We start from the raw sequence: 24,608 nt of genomic DNA, 5'->3' as shown, positions 1-24,608 counted from the left end.
CACACACACACACAACTCGTCAAATATTGCAGCTTGGTCAAGGCCGCTCTCCTCCTCACAGAAAAACAGATGAAGCATCACTCTGATGAGAAGGCTATCCCACGTTCACTACAATAGGTGACCAGGTTTTAGTTCTGTTACCTATTCAAGTTTCCTCTCTCTCTGCCCGTTTTCTCAGGTCCTTACTGTGTGGAACAGGAATCAAGTGATACTGATTATGTCATCCAGACGCCTGATCGGAGACGCAAGTCTAGAGTTTGCCACATTAACATGTTAAAGATATATCATGCTAGAGAAAAACCTCTTAAGGGAACCCCAGATGAGACTGCAGGGCCCGCCGTCAAATCTGCTGTTCCTGCTGTATTGGTTCCTGGCTCGCAATGTGGTTGATGGAGACGAAGATGGTTTGGAGTTGCGTAATGCTCCTCTACAGACTCGATTACTCAACTCTGAGATGTTGCTGTCTCTTGACTCACATTTGTCATATCTGGATAGAGATCAGAAAGCTAACATTACAACATTGATAAAAGAGTTCCCTGGTCTATTCAGTGATGTCCCTAAACTGACCAATGATCCTGAACATGATGTGGGATGTGGGAAATGCAACTCCATACCGTGTTAACGCTAAGAAACGGTCAGTGATGAAACAGGAGGTAGCTTATTTGGTTGTTTATAATCTGGCAACCTAAAGTTCTTGTCCTTGGAGTCCACCATACCTCTTGGTTCCCAAACCAGATGGCACATTTAGTTTCTGCACAGAGTACAGAAAAGTGAACAAAGTCACAATTTCCGACTCGTACCCATTGACACGTATTGATGATTGTGTAGACACAATAGGGTCTGCCCAATACGTAACAAAGCTGGATTTATTAAAGGGTTACTGGCAAGTCCCTCTTACCGCTCGTGCTTCAGAGATCTCTGCATTTGATTTGTTACCCCTGACAGTTTTCAACAGTATTCTGTAATGGCTTTTGGAATGCGGAATACACCTGTCACATTCCAGCGCTTAGTCAATATTGTTTTAGCTGATGTCCCACACTGTGCTGCATACCTTGATGATGTAGTGGTGTATTCGTCAGATTGGACTGCCCATGTAACCACTAAGAACAGTGTTTCAGCATGTAGCGGAGGCTTCCCTGACACTGAATTTAGCTAAATGTGAGTTTGCTAAGGCTACTGTTACACACACACACACACACACACACACACACACACACACACACACTCTGTCTTGCACCTGCAGCAGCGGCAACTTGCCAGACTACATGTACTTTGATATGACCTCTTACCCTGAGGAGCCCTCATCGACAACAGATAATAAAATAATCGAAGCCAGAACAACAACAAGCCACCCTGGCATTTAATGGACCCTAAATGGAGTTCATAGTGAACACAGCACGGGGAGACACAACCGGGCTAGCGCCGATCAAGACCCACCTCCCACTTCCGCTCCTGCTGTCATTTCCATTTCCATTTTTGGCATTTAGCAGCCATCTTCATCCAAAGCGACTTACAACAAATACATTTGTCGAAGTAAATGTGTCCATCAGTCATCGTAAGAAAAAGCAATCTATGCTTGGGCCAGGGGCCATTGGCAGTCAAAATGCTAGAAGCATCAAAAAAGTATTATTTACAATAGAGAAACTGCACAGGGGGTTAGAGGGGATTAAGAAGTCTCAGGAGCGACAGTTAAGATGTAGCCTGAAGAGAGTGACTCTGCAGTCCTGACAGTAGATAGGTAGTGACTCTGCAGTCCTGACAGCAGTGGGAAGCTCGTTCCACCAACGGGGTGCCAGGACAGTGAAATGCTGTGACCGGCTCATATCTAACAACTCTTTTATATCTGACTCCCTCCCCCGCTCCATCATCTGTCATCAGGATGTGTCTGTCTCTTCACAACTACACCATAAAAGCACAAGGCGGCTGGGAGTGGGAGTGGGGGTGGAGTGTTGTTCGGTTGAATTCAGGAGAAAATCAATGAGTTTTGATTATTAATCGATTTCAAAAAGCAAAGTCCTGTCTCGCTAGCGCTTTATAGAAGCTCCGAAGCGGCATTATGCCCACGCAGGAAGTGGGCATCATCACTAACGTCCTTGACCCTGACGTGGGGTCACATGTAACAACAGCCAGTTTCTGCTAATTTACCGCAATAAGGTTTTAGTGTTTTATTGATATGTTGTGTGGAGTGAGAGTGAGAAGGCTGCTGGCGCCAGGGGACAGACACAGTCAACACATGAGTGGGTGTAAATGACTCACTCATCTTCCTGTCATACATACAATGTCCTGTGTCCCTTTTTTATGATATCATTTCTACATAGTGTACATGGACTGACTTATATGGCGCCTTATTCCAAAGCACTTTACAATGGCCTCTCATTCACCCATTCACACACACATTCACACATCAATGGCGGCAAGCTACCATGCAAGGTACCAGCCCTCTCATTGGGAGCAATTTGGGGTTCAGTGTCTTGCCCAAGGACACTTCGACATGCGTCTCTTGTCCTGATGACATACCCACTGAAAAAAGCATCAGGATGCAGTGGGATTTGACTTTCTGCACAACAGGGAATTGGGGCAACTGTCTCAGAAGGAATCAGTTATTTTAGTTGTCATGCTACTGTATATGCTAGACGTGAACTGATGTAGCCTATTACACGTCACATAACTATATTACAGGTCAATGTCTACAGTAACAACAAACAATTGAAATTGAAATGTGATACCTTGGTTAGTTCTGAAGTAGTAGCCCTGTTTGTATTCACTGCTTCAATTATGCATCTGTTTTTCTCCTCAGGATCCGAAACGTCTTCACTATGTCTCTGGAGCCCTGAACACAGAAATGTATACCGTAGATATTAAACATAACATGAGAATGCTCCTCTGGGTTAGCTAGATGTGCACATGCCAGATGTGAGGGCTAAGGTCTTTAAGTCTTGCACACGCACACGCACATGCACACACACACACACACACCTCCTGTTCTGTCCATGCTTGATCTGCTACATCCCCTATGACAGACAAACGACAACCAACCGCTGTGATTTCCAAGAAGCACATGCACTTATCCTGATAAAAAACACCTTTCTCAAAACATTTTTTTAACCTTTTAGGAACAGCTTGTTCAACATACAGCATAAATTCCTCTACTCTGACACGTGTTTAACCAATTAATTTCACCCACCTGAGGTAGAAATCAGGAGCAGAGGGTCCTTGATATAATGCAAGTTTCTCTGAAGATACCAACATATCCTGCTGAGTCCCAGTGACAAAGCACTCCCATACTGAGGGAGGGGGGACTGGGAGGCTCAAGTCTGACTCCCATTGGAAGAGGGGCCTTGAAAGAGGGAGGTGGTCATCTTGGCCAAGAAAGCACACCTACAGTCGCCTAGCCTGGCTCTGACAATACGCCTTTGATAGGGACATACGACACCCCCGAAGGCAGAGGCGGGAAGTGGGCTGGGGCAGGGCCTGGGGGGCTGCCAGGACCCTGGTTGGCAAAGAGGCGAATGGGAAAGAGCTTTTACTGACACACACTGTCAGTAAAACAGTAGTTATGCACGAAGGCAAATGGACTGCACTTATACAGCTCCTTTAACCAAAGCGCTTTGGCCTCTCATTCACACAGACATTCACATGCCAATGGCGGCAAGCTACCATGCAAGGCACCGGCCCGCTCATTGGGAGCAATTTGGGGTTCAGTATCTTGCCCAAGGACACCTCGACACATGGACAGGAGGAGCCAGAGATCGAACCGCCAACCTTGCGATCATTAGACGCCGGCTCTACCTCCTGAGCAACAGCCGCCCCAGAGGCCAGCACACAGCCGTACAACAAAGTAGCGTATGGCGAGGAAGTTTTCGGCTGCTCTTGTGGGACACTTTCACTTGACATTCAGAGCGGCTAATTTCTGTATTAATTGTTACTGCTCATTGTTGTTCAATGGGTTAGGATGGAAATAGGATGTTTCTCCATCTCCATCCATCCACACACAGACAGTGTGAAGGCACTGGGTCATGGGACAAAAATGTGCACCAATGTGCCAAAGGAGAATCAGAGAGTGTGGCGTCCCTGAGCCACCTCAGTCACTAACCATAAAGATATTGTCACAGCCTTGACATACTATGGAGTCATCTCCCATTGTCATAAAAAAGGTTAGTGACCCAAATTATGCACATGCATTGAAATGAATGGATGTGCATTCAAGTAAATGTGTCAATATAATATGTGATACATTGTTGACAGAACTGTAATAAATGAACGGCATCATATTGTTTTAATGATTTTACAAGTCATTTTTCTATTTTAAAGAAAGTCTCTCTGAGTCGGATTTACACCCTATCTTCGATGATGATTATTATACAAAATGTCACGACACAAATATGAACATTAATACCTTCAAAATGGAATGATAACTCGTTTTACGTTTACAGAACAAATGTCCCGTGTCCATTCAAGAAAAACATGTTTACTCGAGCGCATTTTGTGATTAAATCCAGATTATTCTTTGATAATGGTTATAGAAAATGTAGCAATAGACTCGAGATAGAGTTTTCTATTCAGACCTTCAATACTCACCCACAAAACATTGACAGAATGTATACAAATAGCCTACATTAAAACATGGTTAATTCCACCAAATCGCCGACTGTCATGCCTTCAAACTTTGTCCAAGGCTTTGGAAATAGTTGGTTTGTGTTGGCTCGGATAGAGAGCGGGGGCCAGGCTAAAGATTAATTAGACCCTGAGTAGAGCATTAGAGAAACACAAGGAAAATGTTCCCACTGAAAAAGTTTACATTACGTCTTATGTGCGGTAGCCTAATGTAATTATGACATATCATTGTAGCCTACATAGGCTATCATACATTTCTGACTGCTTTCTCAAGGCTCTTTGGAGGAAATAAAATAAGTCCCCTCATGCACCATTTTTGTGTTGACAAAAACAAAACGTCAATTGCATTTTATGGTTTTATGGTTTTCATGTTGCAATGTTTTCAACCAATTTTATAACTTATAACTTTTATAACAATTTTTATAACTTAAAAATAAAACCCTAGACCACCACATATAGGGTACTTATGTCATTCTTTACATTATTTATCAGAAACCAATTCATGAACTACACACTTACATGAATAAATAGATGGCTTGTTCAGTTGTCAAGTTTATAGAGGCAGGTACCATTGAATGAGGGAGCACAGCTTATCTTTAACGTAAAGCAGATGACTGTTGGGTGCAACTTTATTGGTATGATGCGACCATTTCAGAACGTCACTAAAAGGGTAAATGAGACTGTGAATGTTTATAGACTCAATAAACCAGATCTGTCTGATGTTGCTCGTTGGTTTGTGTGTGATTCATCATCAATAAAGGAGCGTGAAAAGAGCTTTGGATTGACGATCTCAATCAAGCTGGTCAATTTGAGCAATGTTGTTTTGCTGCTGAGGGGTAGTCACCCAAGTTACAAAGTATTTATTAAAGTCTAACCCTAATCCTCTGTTTTCGCATAGACTCCACAGGTACTGAATTGATGTCAGACAAATCTGCAATTTATTCCTACGTGAAAGTAATTGGAATTCACCTTTCACTTCATACATCCTTGCTGTTTGAATAATTTGCATCGTTAATTCATGTATAAATACATATATTAGACACACTGCATACTATGACGACTATCCTCTATATAGTACAAAAAAAGAGCCAAACATTTACATTGACATTGAATCAATCAACATGATTATGACATTGGTCATGAAGTGCATAATGTCCTCTACTGCCCACCGATGGCCAGCCGCATGAACTACATCTGAACCCATTCACCCAGCTTTATGCTGATTGAAAACAATAGACGGATTCAAAGCGTGACCCTGTCTGCAACCTCAGATAGAGGCATTAGTCGGTCTATACCGATGCAGTTTCATTCAATAACAGCAGAATGCCGGTTTGAGGAGATCTCTCTGAGATGTTTTCCCTTATTTTATTTATCTCTTCAGGATACTTTTTGCCGAGAATACCTGTGAATTGCCGTGTGCCTGTGTCTTGTTTTTAATCTTTATTCAGACTGAGAGCTCAGAGATTCAACTGTTTAACAGATACTGAGTCTGTAAGCTGGTGGTACTTGCTATAGAGTGTTGAAGTGTTGTTTATTTAATTTCCCTAATTTCCATTCAATGAGTTCAGCAGAAAGTATTATTTTGGCTTTCAATAAACATTTTTCAATTAATTTCTAAATTGATTGTTTGATTGAATAGAAATGGAATTGACCCTGCCAAGACATTTCACTTGAATTCATCAAACACAGTACAGAACTGAATGGATATGTTACCTACTGTTACATACTTTGTATGTTACACTGATCCGCCACAAGATGTCAGTGTTGCGCTTCCATCAAGTCTATCAGTGGCGCTACAGAGAGATCAGTATCTGAATGGGTTGTCATGAAAACAACCTGATATCATATACATGATGTATGGAAACACAATCAAACCAGTCATTACACAAGTGCAGTACGCTGCTTGTATCTATTTGCAAAGAGGATAACTGGAGAAGACATGGATGAGGGAGAAACTGCAAATTGTCTGGATACTGCTAACTGTATCCTAATTGTATCCTGTATTGTCATGTCTAATGTCCTGTACTATTGTCACTTTTTTATCTTGAATTATGCCTATTGCCTTCTTGTCTTGTGCTGCAATGTCAGGAACCGAAGCCTAAGAATTTTACTCTTTTACACTTGTGTAACGTAACAATAGAACTTGAAACTTGAAGGGCTGTTGACTATATGGGCTGGCTATACTGCAGACATTCACATTGTGGATATCTACCTCTGGTCGCGCGCGCGCACGCACGCACGCACGCACGCACGCACGCACGCACGCACGCACACACACACACACACACACACACACACACACACACACACACATGATCCCCCCCCCCCCCCCCTCTTTCTTTTCACCCAGCATCCTCACACCTCTCCTCAGCAGTACCCGTGATAACTCCTTCAGGCAGTCATCACGTCCAACGCCCTCCTCCTGACACACAGACAGCTGATTGATAGCACCTAGCCGCCCTGGGCCATGAATCAAACAGCTTCAGTTGACCAACATACACTATTCTTAATGCTTATCCTTGCCTGTCATCTTCTGACCAACGATGGCTGGGTTCGCACCCTCAGTCTCTCATATTCTGTGTGTGGGTGTGTGTGTCCCCAGGAGTATTACCCTGGACAGGCTATGTTAGCACTCAGACGTAGACAGACTGGCCAACTGTGCAGTCCAGCTGACTGGCACCATCTCAGGGGTCTGTCTATTACAACAACTGCCTACGACAGCGTCCAGACACGTTTGATACCATTCCATGTATTACAATGAGCCAGTCCTCCGATTACAGAATGTGTAAACAGGTGCTTAGTGCAGCCTCAGGGTGCCATTGACTGCACCCTGCAGCAGAGCCTTCCCTGTGTTTTCATTACTGTTCTGCTACATAGATGTGAGGAGGAGAGAGTCTTGAGAGACTTCTTCAGAACACATTATCATAGAACACATTATTATAGAACACATTATCATAGAACACATTATCATAGAACACATTATCATAGAACACATTATCATAGAACACATTATTATAGAACACATTATTATAGAACACATTATCATAGAACACATTATCATAGAACACATTATCATAGAACACATTATCATAGAACACATTATTATAGAACACATTATCATAGAACACATTATCATAGAACACATTATCATAGAACACATTATCATAGAACACATTATCATAGAACACATTATCATAGAACACATTATTATAGAACACATTATCATAGAACACATTATTATAGAACACATTATCATAGAACACATTATTATAGAACACATTATCATAGAACACATTATCCATAGAACACATTATCCATAGAACACATTATCATAGAACACATTATCATAGAACACATTATTATAGAACACATTATCCATAGAACACATTATCATAGAACACATTATTATAGAACACATTATTATAGCAAAGCTTCTAGCTGGCGGAGGACAGACACAAAGGTCACAAGGCGAACCTTTCAAAGAACACTTGTCGCATTATTCTACTGTTTAATAAGTTAGACTTGGTTGTGCTGAAACAATGAAAACAAATCTAGAACACAGATAAAAACAGATATGTCTAGTAGTTCCATTACCCTTAGAACTAGGGGTAATTGGGTTCAGTTGAAACAAATCTATAGGCTCCAAAGCCACATAACATAATGGATTTATCACCAGATGTGTTGTTGGTGTGGTTGGGATCTTTTTCTCATTCACCACACAAGGAATCAACTGGAACAGCAACAAACAGGAAGGTGGTGAGGCTGTCTATCTGTCTCAAATCATTAGTCGCAGCCTGACGAGCACTTCCAAAGCGCTGGTGAAATGAAACGGGGGAAATAGATAAAAAAAAGTGAATGACTTTCATTTCTTTTTCAGTTATTTTTCGTTCAAGTTGTTAGTCTGATATAGCACCACTGCCAAACCCCAGACAGCTGTTGTCTACACCTTCAGAATAGCACTCAGTTGACTTGTGCTGACAACAAGGTTACTCTCAACCCTGATTCCTCCTAGACGTGCTCGGAAGAACAAAAAGGCAGCACAGTGAAGCAACAAGTACCCTAACGACCATTTCTGCTTTATTGAGATAGAGACAGTAGAGATTGACAGGAAGGATAAGAGAGAGGGAATAAACCAGGGACCCTGCGATTACGTAGCATGCGCCTTAGTGAGCTACACCACCCAGGAGCCCCTTATCGTGTTTATTAGGGATTATAGTGCATTTCTCCAAGGTCACAGCACACTTTACATCAGATAAAAACAGTGTGTGTGTGTGTGTGTGTGTGTTTTCTCTGTAGGTGTGTGTGAAGCAGAGGATTAGCACACAGACTATGAAGGTGAAATCTGCCTCTTTTCTTGTCTCCCTACTCCTACTCCTCCCCCAGTGTCTTAATGTTTAAGCCATATCTTTGTTATGGTTCTACTCATATTCCCATAGTGAAACACTGACCCAAATATGCTCCTCATGCTTTATTCAGACACGGCGTACCAGACATCATCGTCAATGTAACAGAGTGATAATACAAATGAAGCAGTCGTAGTAATTACAGATGGATTTTCCGCCAGACAGATTCATCAAATATACATTGCGTTTTACGCTGACTGAGAGATATTATCAAACTCAAAACCAACAACAGACGTTGAGTAAATGTAGAATACATCTTGTCTGGAAAATGTTCACACAGGCTTTTCCTAAAACCGCAGTTCTCTGCCTTCTATGCATCCCCCCCCCCATTTCCACCACTGCCAGTACCATGAAGATGGAGCTAGTGTGACAGACAGGCTAGGATAACCTTATACTGACCTTATTCTAACCATATATCCATCTCTGACCTTATCATCTGAAGAGCAGCCACTGATCTCAACACCTGGTTGTGACCTTTAGTTCTGACGTAGCCCAGCTGACAGGCGATGACACACAGAGAGCCAGAGGGAATACTTATACATTATAACCAACATCCCTCCCCCAAAGACCAGGTACCATACCACAGGGATAGACCATTAATGCTTAAACACAGCCTTAAAAACCACATGACCTTTGGTCATTCCTGTGCCTCTCCCCTGACAGACGTGAACGCATCTACTTAACGGTCCCTCCTGTGACCTCTTCATCCCCTCTACCCCCCTGTACAGTTTATTTACTATAAATAATAATAATAATAATAATACAAATCTTAATTCTTGCTTCTTCTAGCAATAAGACTGTCAATGGCCCCTGGTCCTAGCATAGATTACTATTTCTTACGATGACTGAATGGATAGATGATTCACTTACTTAAGACAAATGTATTTTCTGTAAGTCGCTTTGAATAAAGGCATCTGCTAAATGCCAAAAATCTTATGTGAATGTACATCCTAACAATGATCTCATTCTTCTTGCCCTTAAGTCATAACCCCCCCCCCTCTCTCTCTCTATCTATCTCTCTGGGTGCGGTGATGAGAACATCTGAAATTACATGTTGTTATCTTTATGGCACCATGGTGGTTGTGACTGTGACAACGTCAGTGTTCTAGCAGGCTAACACATGGGGACACATGGTGACAACTCTGTGGTGAGAATCTAGTGGGTTGTTGGGTTGCACCTGTACTATTACCTGATATCCATCCTAAATGCAGGTTTAGCTGTGTCATACCTGTTTGTATGAACTGTATTGTTACTTGTAAGCGTTGCTCCAGGGGAAATCAGAGGACAGGCTCATTGTAAGGAACAGAGGGAGGACGGCACACGTACCGTGTTTGATACCTGTTCTTATTCCTTTCCGTGCATTACAATGAGCCCGTCCTCCGATTTCTACCTCCACCAGTCTTCCCCCGTAGGCTTTTGTTCCACCTAATGATCTTTAATCAGGTCCATTACAGTAACCATAGTAGCCAGGCCAGAGCAGCAGAGCCCAGAGGGAGGCTCCGTCTGAACAAGGCAGACAATGGAGGGTACAGAACAGTACACAATGTCCCATTCCAAAGACTGACCAGGACTGTGCTTCAGGGAGGGCTTCTGTCTGGGCTCTAAGGGTGGAATCCTAACTCAAGGTCCACACACAAAACTCCAATCATCATTTACCATTATATATGTATACATACATGCTAGTCCACATATAATTGGGGGCTGGTGTCAGCGGTAATCCTAACTCAAGATCCACATGCATGACTCGAATCACACACATTTAACATAAATGTACGTTTTATACGATGGTCGGAGTTACCAGGATCTCGATTTCTGATTCCACTCCAAGGGAAGGAGGCAAAGGCCGTTCATAATTGGGCTACGCAGCCGTATCTGCAGTACTATTGTACGTTCCAATGAATACACAATACATTACTGACAAGAAGGTGAATGTTGAGAAGAAAAATGCAATTTATTTTCACAAAATGGTATCATGCACTGACACACTTGGAAGTGGATAGTTAAATTAATTCAAATCAATAAAAATAATCTTATATTTAAAAAGCTAAATTGGCTAAGAGACTCAGAATAATTTAATCAGGTGGGCACTTGGACACAGCCAGCCATTCGTATTAAATCTATTCAACATCACAGAGTGTAGTATTTAGAAAATAGAGCTTTGCATATAAACATGTAAAATACAGTATAGAAAACTATGACTTTGCAATTAAAGTAAATCCCATGGCAATTCTGTCAACAGTCGGAGATCAATACTGACGGACATGTGATGTCACTGTGATGTCACTGTGATGTCACTGTGATGGCCAGATCATAACAGGGGAGTTGATGAAAGCAGCTCAGTTCAAGTTTCTCTCCTACCTATCTGGTGTCCTCTGATAAAACTAGTCTAGAACCATCTCCAGTCTTCACAACAACAACAACAATGTTTTACACCTATATATATTAAATAGACATGGGTGAATATTAGCGTTTATGTCATCAGCAAGTCAAATGCAGCAGCAAGACTGTGCGGTACACGTACATGACTTCATCACAGGCACTCCACATTATCCACGTACAGCAGTGTGTGTGAGCATCATTTACACTTCTATATTCTAATCAATTCTGCCAATCCACACTGGCACAACGCCAAGCAGCCTTTGAAGATGCTGCCTCACCTCCTCATTGGCTTTTGCAACTTGCAAATTACAAAAACAAACCATCCTGAGTCTGGAGAATTGGCTGGGAGGCTGGAGATTTTGAAAACAAGTTTGGATGAATGATTCTGGACAGAAATTGATTTTGGAGCGGATGATGCACCAAATCTGAACTTCTAGTTAACAAGCTGTCTGGTTTCAATATCCAGGTGGGTGTTATATTGTTTAGCTGTGCATTCATGTGTTATTTTGCTGTAATGGGGGGCTGGTGTCAGTGGTAATTCTAATCAAACCCAGTCCAAAAGCCACTGAATATTTCAGTAATTGGTAGTAGGAGAAAAAACAAAACTTGTTATAGCCCTGATCTAGCTTTCACACCTGATCTAGCTTTCATACCTGATCCAGCTTTCACACCTGATCCAGCTTTCACACCTGATCCAGCTTTCAGCTGCAGGGGACGGGAGACACGGGGGTTCGACTCAGGCTGTGGACAACATCTCTGAGATCAGGGCCCAGTTGTTCAAAACGTTTAATCTGGATCAGAATGATCCGGTTTCTTTTTTGCTATCCAGGATCAGATCTATCTGGCTGATTTTGAGTCGGATATGGGTCGTATAAATCAGCCAGCTCAGATCTGACCCTGGATAGCATAAAAATAATCGGGATCATTCTTATCCAGATTAAACGTTTTGAACAACTGGGCCCTGAGGCTATAAGGGACACTTTGATGATGTGAGAACGAGGCGTGGAGCAACAGCCAGGCTTTGGCAGTGGAACTCCACTTTTCACTCCTCTGTATAATTGATCAAACATCGCTGCTCCTGTCTCACTGGAGACCGGCTGATCTGAGGACTGGAGGGGAGGGGAGAGGAGAGGAGAGGGCTTTGACTGGATCTGTCAGAGGAAAACTGTCCTCTCATGTTGAGAACTGCAAATAGCTCTAAGTTCGTGACCTGACTGATAATTATACCCACTATTAAATATTTGGGACTTTGGAATGAATGATTATAGAATTGAATGAGTGGAATAGAGCATAGGATGTTGACAGATAGCAGAGAGATAAACTGTGGTGTGAATAAAAACGTTATATGTGTACCCCAAGCATATGGGGTTTTCAAGTGTGTGTAAAAAAATGTTTCTCACTCTCGTCAGATGAAGTATGTGTTTGTGTGGTAAATCAAGTTTATTTTGGCATTGAAGTGTATGGCGTTTCAAATAGTTGACACAAGCGGACTTAGGAGTAGAATTCGTGGCCGTTTTTCTCGCTCTCGTCCGAGGAAGGATTCTGGTGCTGGTCTGAGTCAGACTCGAACATGGGGCTCCGCTGGGCGCCAGGGAGGCCCCTGCTTTGGCGAGAGGCGAAGGGAGGAGGGCCGGAGCTGGCTGGGCCTGGCCGGGGAGAGTACCCCCCCTCCCCTTCCTCCTCCTCCCCCCCTTGGAGGTGAGACAGCCAGCTGGGGGAGACTCCGTCACTGAGACCCAGGCCCTGGAGGCCTCTGGCTGGGCTGGGGGAGGCGTGGGACGGGCTGGAGTCCAGCAGAGCCTCTCGGATCCTCTGGTTCTCCCTGGTGGTTGCCTGCCATACCACCTCCAGCTCCCCTTCAACCTCTCTGGAGGAACACAACAATGGGATGGAATCATCAACAATACCACTTAATTTGGTTAATACCAAGGCACTTAGTCATGTTGTTAAATAGAGAGTGAGACAAAGAGACGTGAGTTATGGAGTATGGAGTGACAGACAGACAGGCGGGGCGGGGAGAGGGGCGGCTGTGACGCAGGAGGTAGAGCCGGCATCTAATGATCGCAAGGTTGGCAGATCGGCGGTTCGTTGAATAGGTATGATATAATCACCAGTCATCATCAACCGTGAGGTAGAAGTTGATGAAATGACACAGTGAAGGCTGAACCAGTGCAATTACCTCTAGAGTGCTTAGAGGGCTTAAGAGCAGCAACACGCACGCACGCACGCACGCACGCACGCACGCACGCACGCACGCACACACACACACACACACACACACACACTTATAGCCTGTTTTTCCCCACTCTCCCTATTCACATTACGATAGCCGTGGCTAACCCCAGAGAACAGACCTTATAATTCACCCTACTCACACACACACCAGGAGAGCCCCCCTGGAAGCCTGTAAATGAGGCGTGTAATGTCCTTGTATCTTCTCTGCCTGACCCCAGCCTTGCGGCTCACCCACACACTCACACTGTGTGATTACACTGGTATTACATATAACCTGTCTTTGTTGTTGTGCGTGTGTGTCTGCATCACCTTTCTGGCCCTCTTTCCCCTCCACAGCTGCTGAAGACCAGGCCGCAGAGGCAGGGTCTCTCTGTATGGATGAGCTTATGGTGCCCTAAGGTGATTAAACCACATGACTAATAGGTGGAGGCTGTTCCGTACTCTCTCTCTCTCTCTCTCATACCTCCCTCTCTCTCCCTCCCTCTCCCTCCCTCCCTCTCTCGCTCGCTCTCTCTCCCTCCCTCTCTCTCTCACCCCCCCTCTCTCCCCTCACCTCTCTCTCTCCTCTCCCTCTCCCTCTCTTTCTCATGCATAACAAAACATATTAATCAGAGATCGTAGTACTGGTCGGGTGGGTGGCGGCTTAGCCATTTTTCATAAAAATGAGCTGGAAATAACACCCCTCCCCCTCCCCTCACCATCTTCATTTGAATGCCTTGCTGTTAAATGTAAACCACCTTTTTCCATGACATTATTACTCATCTACCGGCCACCTAAACTTAAACCAAATTCAGTCTTCATCTCAGAAATACATGACCTTCTCACATCACTCTGCACTTCATCTTCCAATATCGTAGTTCTTGGTGACGCAAATATCCACGTTGACAATCCCTCCTGCCCCTTTGCTCGTGAATTCCTGCAACTCCTCGACTGCCTCAACCTCTCACAACATGTCCATGTCCCTACTCACAGGAAGGGCCACACACTGGACTTGGTCATCACTGACACCACCACCCCGGTCAGCAACCTAGTTGCCTATGAAATGGGAGTGTCCGACCACAAGGTCATTTCCATGGTTCTACCATTCCCTCCCTCCCATACCAAACCAAAACGCCAAATACACTTCAGAAATCTGAAACGCATAAACCCAGAAACCCTGACTTCAGACCTCAATCATCTCTCCTCTGCCACCCATTCATCAGCTACTGAATCGGTGGCATTCTACAATACATCCCTGAGCAGCCTCCTGGACACCCATGCCCCACTACAAACTCGAACTGTTTCCTTTTCTCGTTCAGCTCCCTGGTTCACCAGCGAGCTTCGGAAAATGAAGGCGGCTGGGCGTGTCCTGGAGCGGCGGTTCATTGCCTCGGAACTTACAGTCCATAAAATGGCCTACAGGGATCATCAAAAGGCCTACTCTAAGTCCCTCAGGGAGGCGCAGGCAAACTTCTACTCAAACATCATCAACAACAGTCCCGGCAACTCAAAGCAGCTTTTCTCAACAATAAATCACTTCCTGAAACCACGAATTCCCACAAACAAAACAACCACAACTGAACAATGTAACAACTTCCTTTCGTTCTTCAGAACAAAAGTTGACACTATTCGCTCCTCCCTCTCTGCCACACCTACTCCATCTGCCCCGACTGCCAGCCCACAGCCTGGGCCGCCCCAGCCTCTCCACTGCTTTTCCCCCACTACACAGCAAGAAGTCGAGAAAATCATCAGTCGCATGAAACCTTCCACCTGCACCCTGGACCCCCTTCCCACAGCACTCGTCAAACTGAACATCCAAGCCATAAGCCCCTTGATCACCAAAACCATCAATCACTCCCTACTGTCTGGCCATGTCCCATCAGCTCTGAAAACAGCCATCATTACTCCCCTTCTTAAGAAACCGACCCTAGACCCGGATACCCTCGCAAACTACAGACCCATTTCTAACCTCCCGTTCCTCTCCAAGGTCCTGGAGAAAATAGTCGCCACCCAACTCCAACATCACCTCAGCAGCAATAACATTGCAGAACAATTCCAGTCTGGTTTCCGCTCCGCCCATAGCACTGAAACAGCACTGGTCAGGGTGACAAACGACATTCTCATGGCAGCCGATGCCGGCTCTCCTTCTCTCCTCATCCTCCTGGACCTCACAGGAGGTGAGGAGGTTTGACACCGTCGACCACACCATTTGACACCGTCGACCACACCATCCTCCTAGACCGCCTTCACTCCACTATCGGACTCTGCTACACTGTTCTGGACTGGTTCACATCCTATCTTTCCGAACGCACCGAGTGCATCTCCTTGGGAGGTGCAAAGTCCCGGACCCAGCCTGTCACCTGTGGTGTCCCCCAAGGATCCGTACTCGGACCCACCCTCTTCACCCTGTACATGTTACCCCTCGGCCGTGTCATCAGCAAGCATGGTATCCCCTACCATTGCTATGCTGACGACACACAACTCTACATTAAACTGGACCCAACCCCTCAGTCAACCTCATCTGCACTCACCATCTGCCTGGAGGAGATAAAGGCGTGGATGAGAGTTAACTTCCTTCAATTAAATAGCTGCAAAACAGAAGCCATCCTCATCGGCACCCCTCACCAGGTTAAATCATCCCCCATAACAAGCATCACTTTCTCTGGACAGGTTATCCCTCTGTCATCCGTCGTCACCAACCTTGGTGTTCGAATGGACCCCCACCTCAACTACGAGGCCCACATTAAACACATATCCAAAACGTCATTCTTCCACCTTAGAACATATAGCAAAACTCCGCCCCACCCTGTCTTTGCCCGATGCCGAGAAGTTAGTCCATGCCTTTGTCTCCTCCAGGCTCGACTACTGCAACGCACTTCTCATCGGGATCCCTAGCAAGAGCCTTCAGAAGCTCCAGTACATTCAGAACAGCGCTGCTAGGATCCTGATGAGAGTGCGCAAATACGATCACATCACACCCATCCTCCACTCACTACACTGGCTTCCCATCTCCTCTCGGATCATTTACAAAATCTCACTGTTAACTCATCAATGCATTCACGGCAACGCACCCCCTTACCTCAAGGACCTGGTCAAATCCCACAGCCCCTCCACTCGCACTCTCCGCTCATCAAATGCAAACCTCCTCAAACCCACCAAAACCCACCTCCGCTCCATGGGAGACCGGGCCTTCTGCTCCATCGCCCCCGAACTGTGGAACGCCCTCCCTGCCCACCTGAGAGCACCACAGTCGGTCGACTCTTTTATGAGCGGACTTAAGACTCATCTTTTTAACAAAGCGTTCCAGTAGCCAGATTTGTATTTATTTTATTTTTTTATTTTTATGCCACAGTGTCTTTTTAACTTTTCTGCTTTTGATGTTTTTAGTGATCTTTATTGTGTTGTGCTGTTTTTGTTTCTTTTATTGACTGTAGCACTTTGAGATTCTTGAAATGTAAAGTGCTTTATAAATAAAATCCATTATTATTACCATTATTATTATTATTATTATTATTATTATTATTATTATTATTATTATTATTATTATTATCGTAGTATGATAAACGGTTGAGGAAACAAATGAAATTCAGCAGCATCAATAAGTGACGGACATGTCTGCCAATCGAACCCACACAACAGCGCTTCCTTCCCCTCTCAATAATGTCACGCTATCTCAGAGAGAGAGAGAGAGAGAGAGAGAGAGAGAGAGAGAGAGAGAGAGAGAGAGAGAGAGAGAGAGAGAGAGAGAGAGAGAGAGAGAGAGAGAGAGAGAGAGAGAGAGAGAGCAGTGGTGGAGAGAGCCCTGAGAGAGATAAGAGCACATGAAGAGTGAATCCAAGCACAAGCTAGATTAGGATGAGTCTTTAGGACGGTTTCCTGTCAGTCACTGAACGCTCCCCGAGGCTGGGAGATTTGTCCCTCCTCTCTACTGTAGAAAATAGGCTATTTCTCCAATGGCTGATAAGAGTATCTCTCTTTTAGTCCATCTGTGTGTCTCTCTCTCTCTCTCTCTCTCTCTCTCTCTCTCTCTCTCTCTCTCTCTCTCTCTCTCTCTCTCTCTCTCTCCTCTCTGGCTGGTTTGGTGACCCCGGGTGTTCTATCTCCTGAGAGGAAGTTCTGATGAGCTCAGCATGGTTCTGTGGATGTAAAAAAGAAAGCTTCTCCTGCAGCACTTTGATATGAAGCTACCACACACACACTCACACACGCACGCACACGCACACACATACACACTTAGTCACTCACTCACTCACTCACTCAGTCACTCACTCACTCACTCAGTCACTCACTCACTCAGTCACTCTCTGTCAGACTGAGGGATAGAGTGAGTCACTGTGTTTCATTTGGCAGTATTGTTAGAACTGGAAGAAACCCCTCTAACCCAAACACACGGACTGATCTACTATTCCACCCCCGCAGCTCCCCACTTGATAGCATCAGCAGACTGTCTGTGTGAGTGTGTGTGTGTGTGTGTGTGTGTGTGTGTGTGTGTGTGTGTGTGTGTGTGTGAATGCGTGCGTGTGCCTGTGTGTGTGTGTGTGTGTGTGAATGCGTGCATGCATGCGTGTGCCTGTGTGTGCATGTGTGTGCGCTTGAATGTGTGGGCTCATTCACCTTTAAGTGATTGCGGCTCTGAACTTCAAGGTTCTTGGAGAGTAAATGCTGCAGTAGTGTACAGAGCTCTCTCTCCCTCTCCCTCCCTCCCTCCCTCTCTCTCTTTCCCTCTCTCTCTCTCATCCCTCAGCCAACAAATCTGCAGCAGCTGCGTGATGCTATAATGTCAAAATGGACCAACATCTCTGAGGAATGTTTCCAGCACCTTGTTGAATCTACGCCACGAAGAATTAAGGCAGTTCTGAAGGCAAAAGGGGGTCCAACCCGGTACTAGCAATGTGTACCTACCTAATGAAGTGGCCTGTGTGGTTTAAGACAAGTAGTTTAAGTTCCATTATCATCCCACTGCAGGGATGATCATTATCATGATCACATCCCTGTCCCTCTGTCTACCAGCTTCTCTCTTCTCTCTGGCAGACAAGGGCTCTGTCTACCAGCTACTCTCCTCTCTCTGACAGACAAGGGCTCTGCCACCATCAGGATTCTCCTCTGCTCTGCTCTTCAGCTACCCTTCCCCATCACAGGTTGTGCCTCCTCAGCAAAACACAAACTCAACACAGAAAGCCCCTTGACGAAAGGAGTTACACACAAGGTTGTATGCGGGGTGTGTGTGTGTGTGTGTGTGTGTGTGTGTGTGTGTGCATGAGCGTGTGTGTGCGTGTGAGATTTCAAAGGAAAGAGAAAAGGACAGGGGGTGAAAGGGAAAAGAGGACACTGTGCGACGTGCTGTAGGGGTTTAAAAACGAGAGATTATTCAACTGGACAGGTCAAGACTCAGGACAGAGAGGCAGGTCCAGATAGACTCAGGACAGAGAGGCAGATAGATAGACTCAGGACAGAGAGGCAGGCCCAGATAGACTCAGGACAGAGAGGCAGATAGATAGACTCAGGACAGAGAGGCAGATAGATAGACTCAGGACAGAGAGGCAGGCCCAGATAGACTCAGGACAGAGAGGCAGGCCCAGATAGACTCAGGACAGAGGCAGGCCCAGAGAGTCAGGACAGAGAGGCAGATAGATAGACTCAGGACAGAGAGGCAGGCCCAGATAGACTCAGGACAGAGAGGCAGGCCCAGATAGACTCAGGACAGAGAGGCAGATAGATAGACTCAGGACAGAGAGGCAGGCCCAGAGAGTCAGGACAGAGAGGCAGATAGATAGACTCAGGACAGAGAGGCAGGCCCAGATAGACTCAGGACAGAGAGGCAGGCCCAGATAGACTCAGGACAGAGAGGCAGATAGATAGACTCAGGACAGAGAGGCAGGCCCAGATAGACTCAGGACAGAGAGGCAGATAGATAGACTCAGGACAGAGAGGCAGATAGATAGACTCAGGACAGAGAGGCAGATAGATAGACTCAGGACAGAGAGGCAGGCCCAGAGAGTCAGGACAGAGAGGCAGGCCCAGATAGACTCAGGACAGAGAGGCAGGCCAGATAGACTCAGGACAGAGAGGCAGGCCCAGATGAATGAATGAATGAATTAATGGACTTTATTGTCATTGCTACAGTACAGGTACCAAACAACGAAATTTAGGAGGGGTGGCTCCCCTGGTGTTAGGAAAGGGAAAAAAAAACACTTTTAGAAAAAGAAAAAAAAATCACAAGAAGGTAAGGAGCTGGTTTACATAAATAAAGGCTATGTACACAATCCACTGTACTATACTGCACAGATAGTCAACTAGGGTTGTCATATTGCACAATAGTATTTTTTCACGTTATTTAAAGTGTCACCGTTTGCAGGCTTGAAATGTACATGTTTGTGCCTCAGCACTACACCTGATTTTTTCAGTCCAGCAGCTGCCATACAATCCGTCCAGACTGTCCAGGGCCCAGAACTTAGGTCTTTGCTGTGTTCAGGACCTGGACGGCCCTGTGGTAGAAGCAGTTCTTCAGTCTGTTTGTCTTAGCGGCCAGGGCCCTGAACCTCCTTTTCGAGGGCAGCCTGGTAAAGTGTACGTGCCCAGGGTGGGTCGGGTCCCTGGAGATCTTTGAGGCCTTCCTGAGACAGCGTGTGTTGTACAGCTCTTCCAGAGAGGGGAGGGGGGCGCCGGTGATCTTCTGTGCTGTTCTCACTACTCTCTGTAGCGCATTTCTCTCCGCTGTTGTGCAGCTGGAGAACCAGTTGCATATGCCGTAGGTGAGGATGCTCTAGTGTGTGGAGGTGAGCCCTGAGACCTCCTCTGATGAAGCCCTGACCTGAAGTGACAGCTATTCTCTCTCTCTCTGTCTCTCTGTCTCTCTCTCTGTCTCTCTCTCTCTTCCTCCCTCCGTCCGTCCGTCTGTCCATCCATACTCCCTCTCTCTCCCTCTATCCCTCCATCCCCCTCTCTCTCCCTCTGCCCTCTCTCTCTCTCCCTCCCTCCCTCCATCCCCCTCTCTCTCCCTCCACTCCCCCCCCCCCCCTCGCTCCCTCCCCACACCAGACACCATCGCCCTCTCTCTCTCTCTCTCCATCCCCCCCCCCCCCCCCCCCCACCAGACAATAACAATCTGGGGATTCAAAATGAGACACACTGACACAAAGACACTAGTGCAGGTCAGAGCAGCACTGCTTTAAAAGGCAAATCAGCCAAGTTAAAAAAGGAGTTTCAATCATCGTAAGCCTAGAATGATTTCCGAGACAAAGTGGCCTCCATTCATATTCGTACAGATCACAATGGTGTCAGCAACGAATGGCTCATATGAATGGAAGCTACTCTCGCATTATCATTTCACACAGCACTCTCGGTTATTAATTTACTTGCTTGCCAAGGTCCATATTTCCACTTTAATTTTCCTCAAGGGATGACAATTACTGTGATCAGGAAAGACACTGCCAATTAAACTTCCTCACAGTCCACATACACTCTGTTGCTTAGCCTCTATCCCTCTTTCACACACACACACACACACCCACACACCCACACACACACACCTACTGTACACACGTGTTTGAAAGCATTCCTCATTCCGTTCCATGCATTACAATGTGCCCGTCCTCCAATTTCTACCTCCAACAGCCTCCCCTGACGCACACACACACACACCTACACAAGCCATTCATTTTCATCAGGTGTGGTGGTGTTAAGGCGATGTAGCATGACAGTGCTGTAGGGATAAATCTCCATGAAGAGGGCTGACAGCCTGAGACATGGCCCAAACAGAGACAGTCAGAGAGAAAGGGAGAGAGAGATTGGCTAGCTAATCGGATCAGCTGATGGGAATCCTTCCAGAGGGGATTAATCAACCCACACAGCTCTACATTTACCACCTCCACCAATTACTTTTTATCCATTGTATACACACACAAAAAACTAGGCACACAAGACACAAGTCTGAAAACTTGAATCTCATGTATCAACAACAAGACTCCAGTCCAGACTGCTAAACTCTGAGCACAATTCCGTTGTTTTCACTCACAGCAATTCATTATTATTATTTTTTCTGAGTGGGGCAGTCCCGCTCATATTTGTCTTTTTATTGGACAAATATAGTGAAGACAGACAGGAAAGTAAGGAGAAGAAGGGTGAGAGCGCATGTCAGCAGGGCATGGGCTGGATTCGAACCAATGCCGACATGGACATATGTATGCACCGTAGACCGTGGTGCTAGACCACCCCAGGCCACCACTCATAGCAATTCTAAATTACATTTTTGCAAAACTCTAAGCATAAATAGCACCATTTCGCACATTTTGTTCACCTGGAAAACACTGGCCTTCAAAAGGCCACACCCCAATTACCAATTGGTCTCACTCACTTCTCACCTGTTCAAAGTCATTTGGCAAAACACTCCAATCATGTGTCAGAGCATACAAGAGGACCTGAGGAAGAGGAAGGTGAGCCAATAAGTCTAATGAAATCCTCAACTTTGGTTGACCATGTACTCAATCATGGCCTAACAATGACTGAAGCTGGGCAGTGAATCCAGCCAAGTTTGAGCCACTTCACGGTAGCCTTTATTTAGTCACCTGGGCATTTAGAGTAGGTAACCACTTCAGTAGTTTTCTCTCTACAGTAATTACAGTAAAGTACCTTTATGGTTTCTATGGATCTACAGCATCTATAGTGCTTCGAGAAATGTATAGTGTATTGTTGTTTTGTCTTACACTTATGAAATATGTGTAGCCTATACTGTATCTACTGTATAGTGTACTGTATATACTTTTCAGGCAATGGAGGAGGCGTGTGACGATATCCACGCGAATGCATGCCAGGGGTGTGTCCACCAGGCGGGAGAACATTGCCGGTGATGTAGATGAGGTCCCTGTCTCTCTGCTGTTCACTGTGAACTCATCCAAGGAGCAGCTCATTGGTGTGAACGGGAGGGAGCAACTTCCCTACAAATTTCCCTACAGACATGCAGTTAGTTACGGTTAGACCAGTTTTTTCAGTTGTGGAAAAAAAAGTAATTATTTAAATCAGCGATTCTCCATTCTTTTTTTTTATATGACGCTAGGGTATGATAATGTGAGAGGAGACCAAACCCGTCTTGAGTTTCTTACTCTTGGATTGGAGAGGTGGGTGACATTAGTCTTGCATGGGGAGTGAGCATCGCATTAAACTCAATTTAACATAAGAGAGAAAAACAACACTTGAGACAGAACTGGAACTCTCCAGCTCTCTCCACTCACAGGGATGTTAACAGCATCTCTCAGGCTCTTGGCCCACATAGCCACTGTACATTAAAAGGGGCAATCTGGGATTCAAACCATGACAAAGATGTCTCCCCTTTTGTCACCACTTTTTTCTTTAACAGCTGAGAGCTGGGTAAAGAGATATGTAGCCTGCTATATATAACCCTCTCCAATTCATACATGGAGCTGTGGCTGCAAAGACTGACCATGCATGAGATCAAAACAATGGAGTAAAACAAGCCAATATTTCTGGTTCTGATGAGCTATGAGATGGCCATATATAATTCAAGTGATACTATACATAAAACTACATGTACTACACATTACGTACATTACTCATTCCAGATTGCCCCTTAAACAGGACTGGCTCAGTAAAGATATAATCACACACTTTCTTTCTTTTTTTCTTTGTTTTTCAGATTTTATCCCTTTTTCACCCAATTTGGTAGCCAATTGAACCCAACCTAGCATCCAATTATCCCCTGCCTATTGCGAAGGATCCGCCGCACGACCCCGTGGCCGGCAGTCCCAGAAGAGGCCGCCAGGCAGACTAGCTGACTGGCTCCTCGAGCCCAGCACCTGTTATTCCGGCACCCCGGGGGCGCTGTTGCGCGACGGATCCTTGTCCGGAATATACCCGCTCCCCGTGTGTGCCCCAGCCATATCCGGATCTGGCGAGCTGGGATTCGAACCCAGTCCCCGGTGGGCAGCATACACTAGTGGCCAGTGCTTAGACCGCTACACCACCGCGGGGCATCACACACTTTCTTACACATACATAAGGTAATGAGTTATTCCTAACCACAAGACCTATGGAAAAACTCTTGGCCCCACTACGATACTTCTCTACTTGCTTGTCTTCAGTTGGTCTCAGAGTAACCCCCCCCCCCCCCCCCCCCCACAACCCCCTCCCCCAATCTCCAGTCTCATCCCTCCCCTGTCTGGCAGCAGTCTCTACCTTCCTGCTCAAATGGAAAATCGATGGGGCTGTGTTTGTTTTCTGCTGGTGCGGGGGCAGCAGGAGGGATGTTACCATGTCTGAGCCAAGGCTGTGAAAGGCAAATGCATTAGTTGAGGGAACAGGGCAGTCTGGGAAACTGGATAGAACGTCACTGTTACAGCTCTGGGTTGTGTGTGTGTGTTACAGCTCCTAAGTCTGTATTGAGTGTGTGTGTTACAATTCCTGAGTCTGGATTGAGTGTGTGTGTTAAAACTCTTCAGTCTGGATTGAGTGTGTGTGTGTTACAACTCCTCAGTCTGGATTGAGTGTGTGTGTTAAAACTCCTGGGTCTGGATTGAGTGTGTGTGTGTGTTACAGCTCCTGAGTCACAGTCACCGTGGCGAACACAAAAGGATGAGGAAAGATGCCTCAAGTGATCATGTAAGCTTAACATTCAAAATGTCAGTTAGAACGACTCCCCTCTCAGCCTCCATCTTGTCTCTCCTCTCCTGCCTCTGCTTCCCTTTCTCTCCCCCCTCTCCTTCTCTTTCTCTTTCTCCCCCTCTCTCTCGCTCTCCCCCCTCTCTTTCTCCCGCTCTCTCTCTCCTTTCCCTCTTTCTCTGCTCTCTCTCTCTGAGTAGAAGGTGACAGTGATTTGCGTCAGAGCGTTAGACCACCAATCAGACCCAGGTAGCGCCTGTCATGTGGGCTCATCCACAGCAGCAGCCGGTGGACGATCATCATCACCATCAACACACCTTAAACTGCTGATTCCCCCATGGACTTCCCTTCAATAGACATGGGGATCCAATCCAAAAGATATATGCA

The 24,608-nt window shown here is 45.6% G+C and overlaps 2 protein-coding genes across 2 annotated transcripts in view; both read right to left on the bottom strand.

Annotated features, from left to right (window-relative positions):
* The window catches only part of slc7a9 (solute carrier family 7 member 9), a gene marked incomplete at its 3' end in the record, with an annotated part of 14,310 nt that extends 9,641 nt beyond the window's left edge, over window positions 1-4,669 (bottom strand). Inside the window, exons 1-2 of the mRNA XM_080539913.1 lie at window positions 4,579-4,669; window positions 2,727-2,830 (exon numbers count right to left, since the gene is read on the bottom strand). The remainder of the gene's footprint in view (window positions 1-2,726; window positions 2,831-4,578) is intronic.
* An 8,218-nt stretch (window positions 4,670-12,887) lies between these two features.
* The window catches only part of cep89 (centrosomal protein 89), a gene marked incomplete at both ends in the record, with an annotated part of 116,900 nt that continues 105,179 nt past the window's right edge, over window positions 12,888-24,608 (bottom strand). Inside the window, one exon of the mRNA XM_080539687.1 lies at window positions 12,888-13,263. Within this exon, the coding sequence (XP_080395813.1) occupies window positions 12,888-13,263 (376 nt within the window). The remainder of the gene's footprint in view (window positions 13,264-24,608) is intronic.

Source organism: Nansenia antarctica (assembly GCF_963989245.1).
Source record: "Nansenia antarctica genome assembly, chromosome: 9".
In the NCBI taxonomy this organism is placed as follows: domain Eukaryota; kingdom Metazoa; phylum Chordata; class Actinopteri; order Argentiniformes; family Microstomatidae; genus Nansenia; species Nansenia antarctica.
The sequence above is the reverse complement of the archived record's forward strand: the minus strand, read 5'-3'. Positions and strand labels throughout refer to the sequence as shown.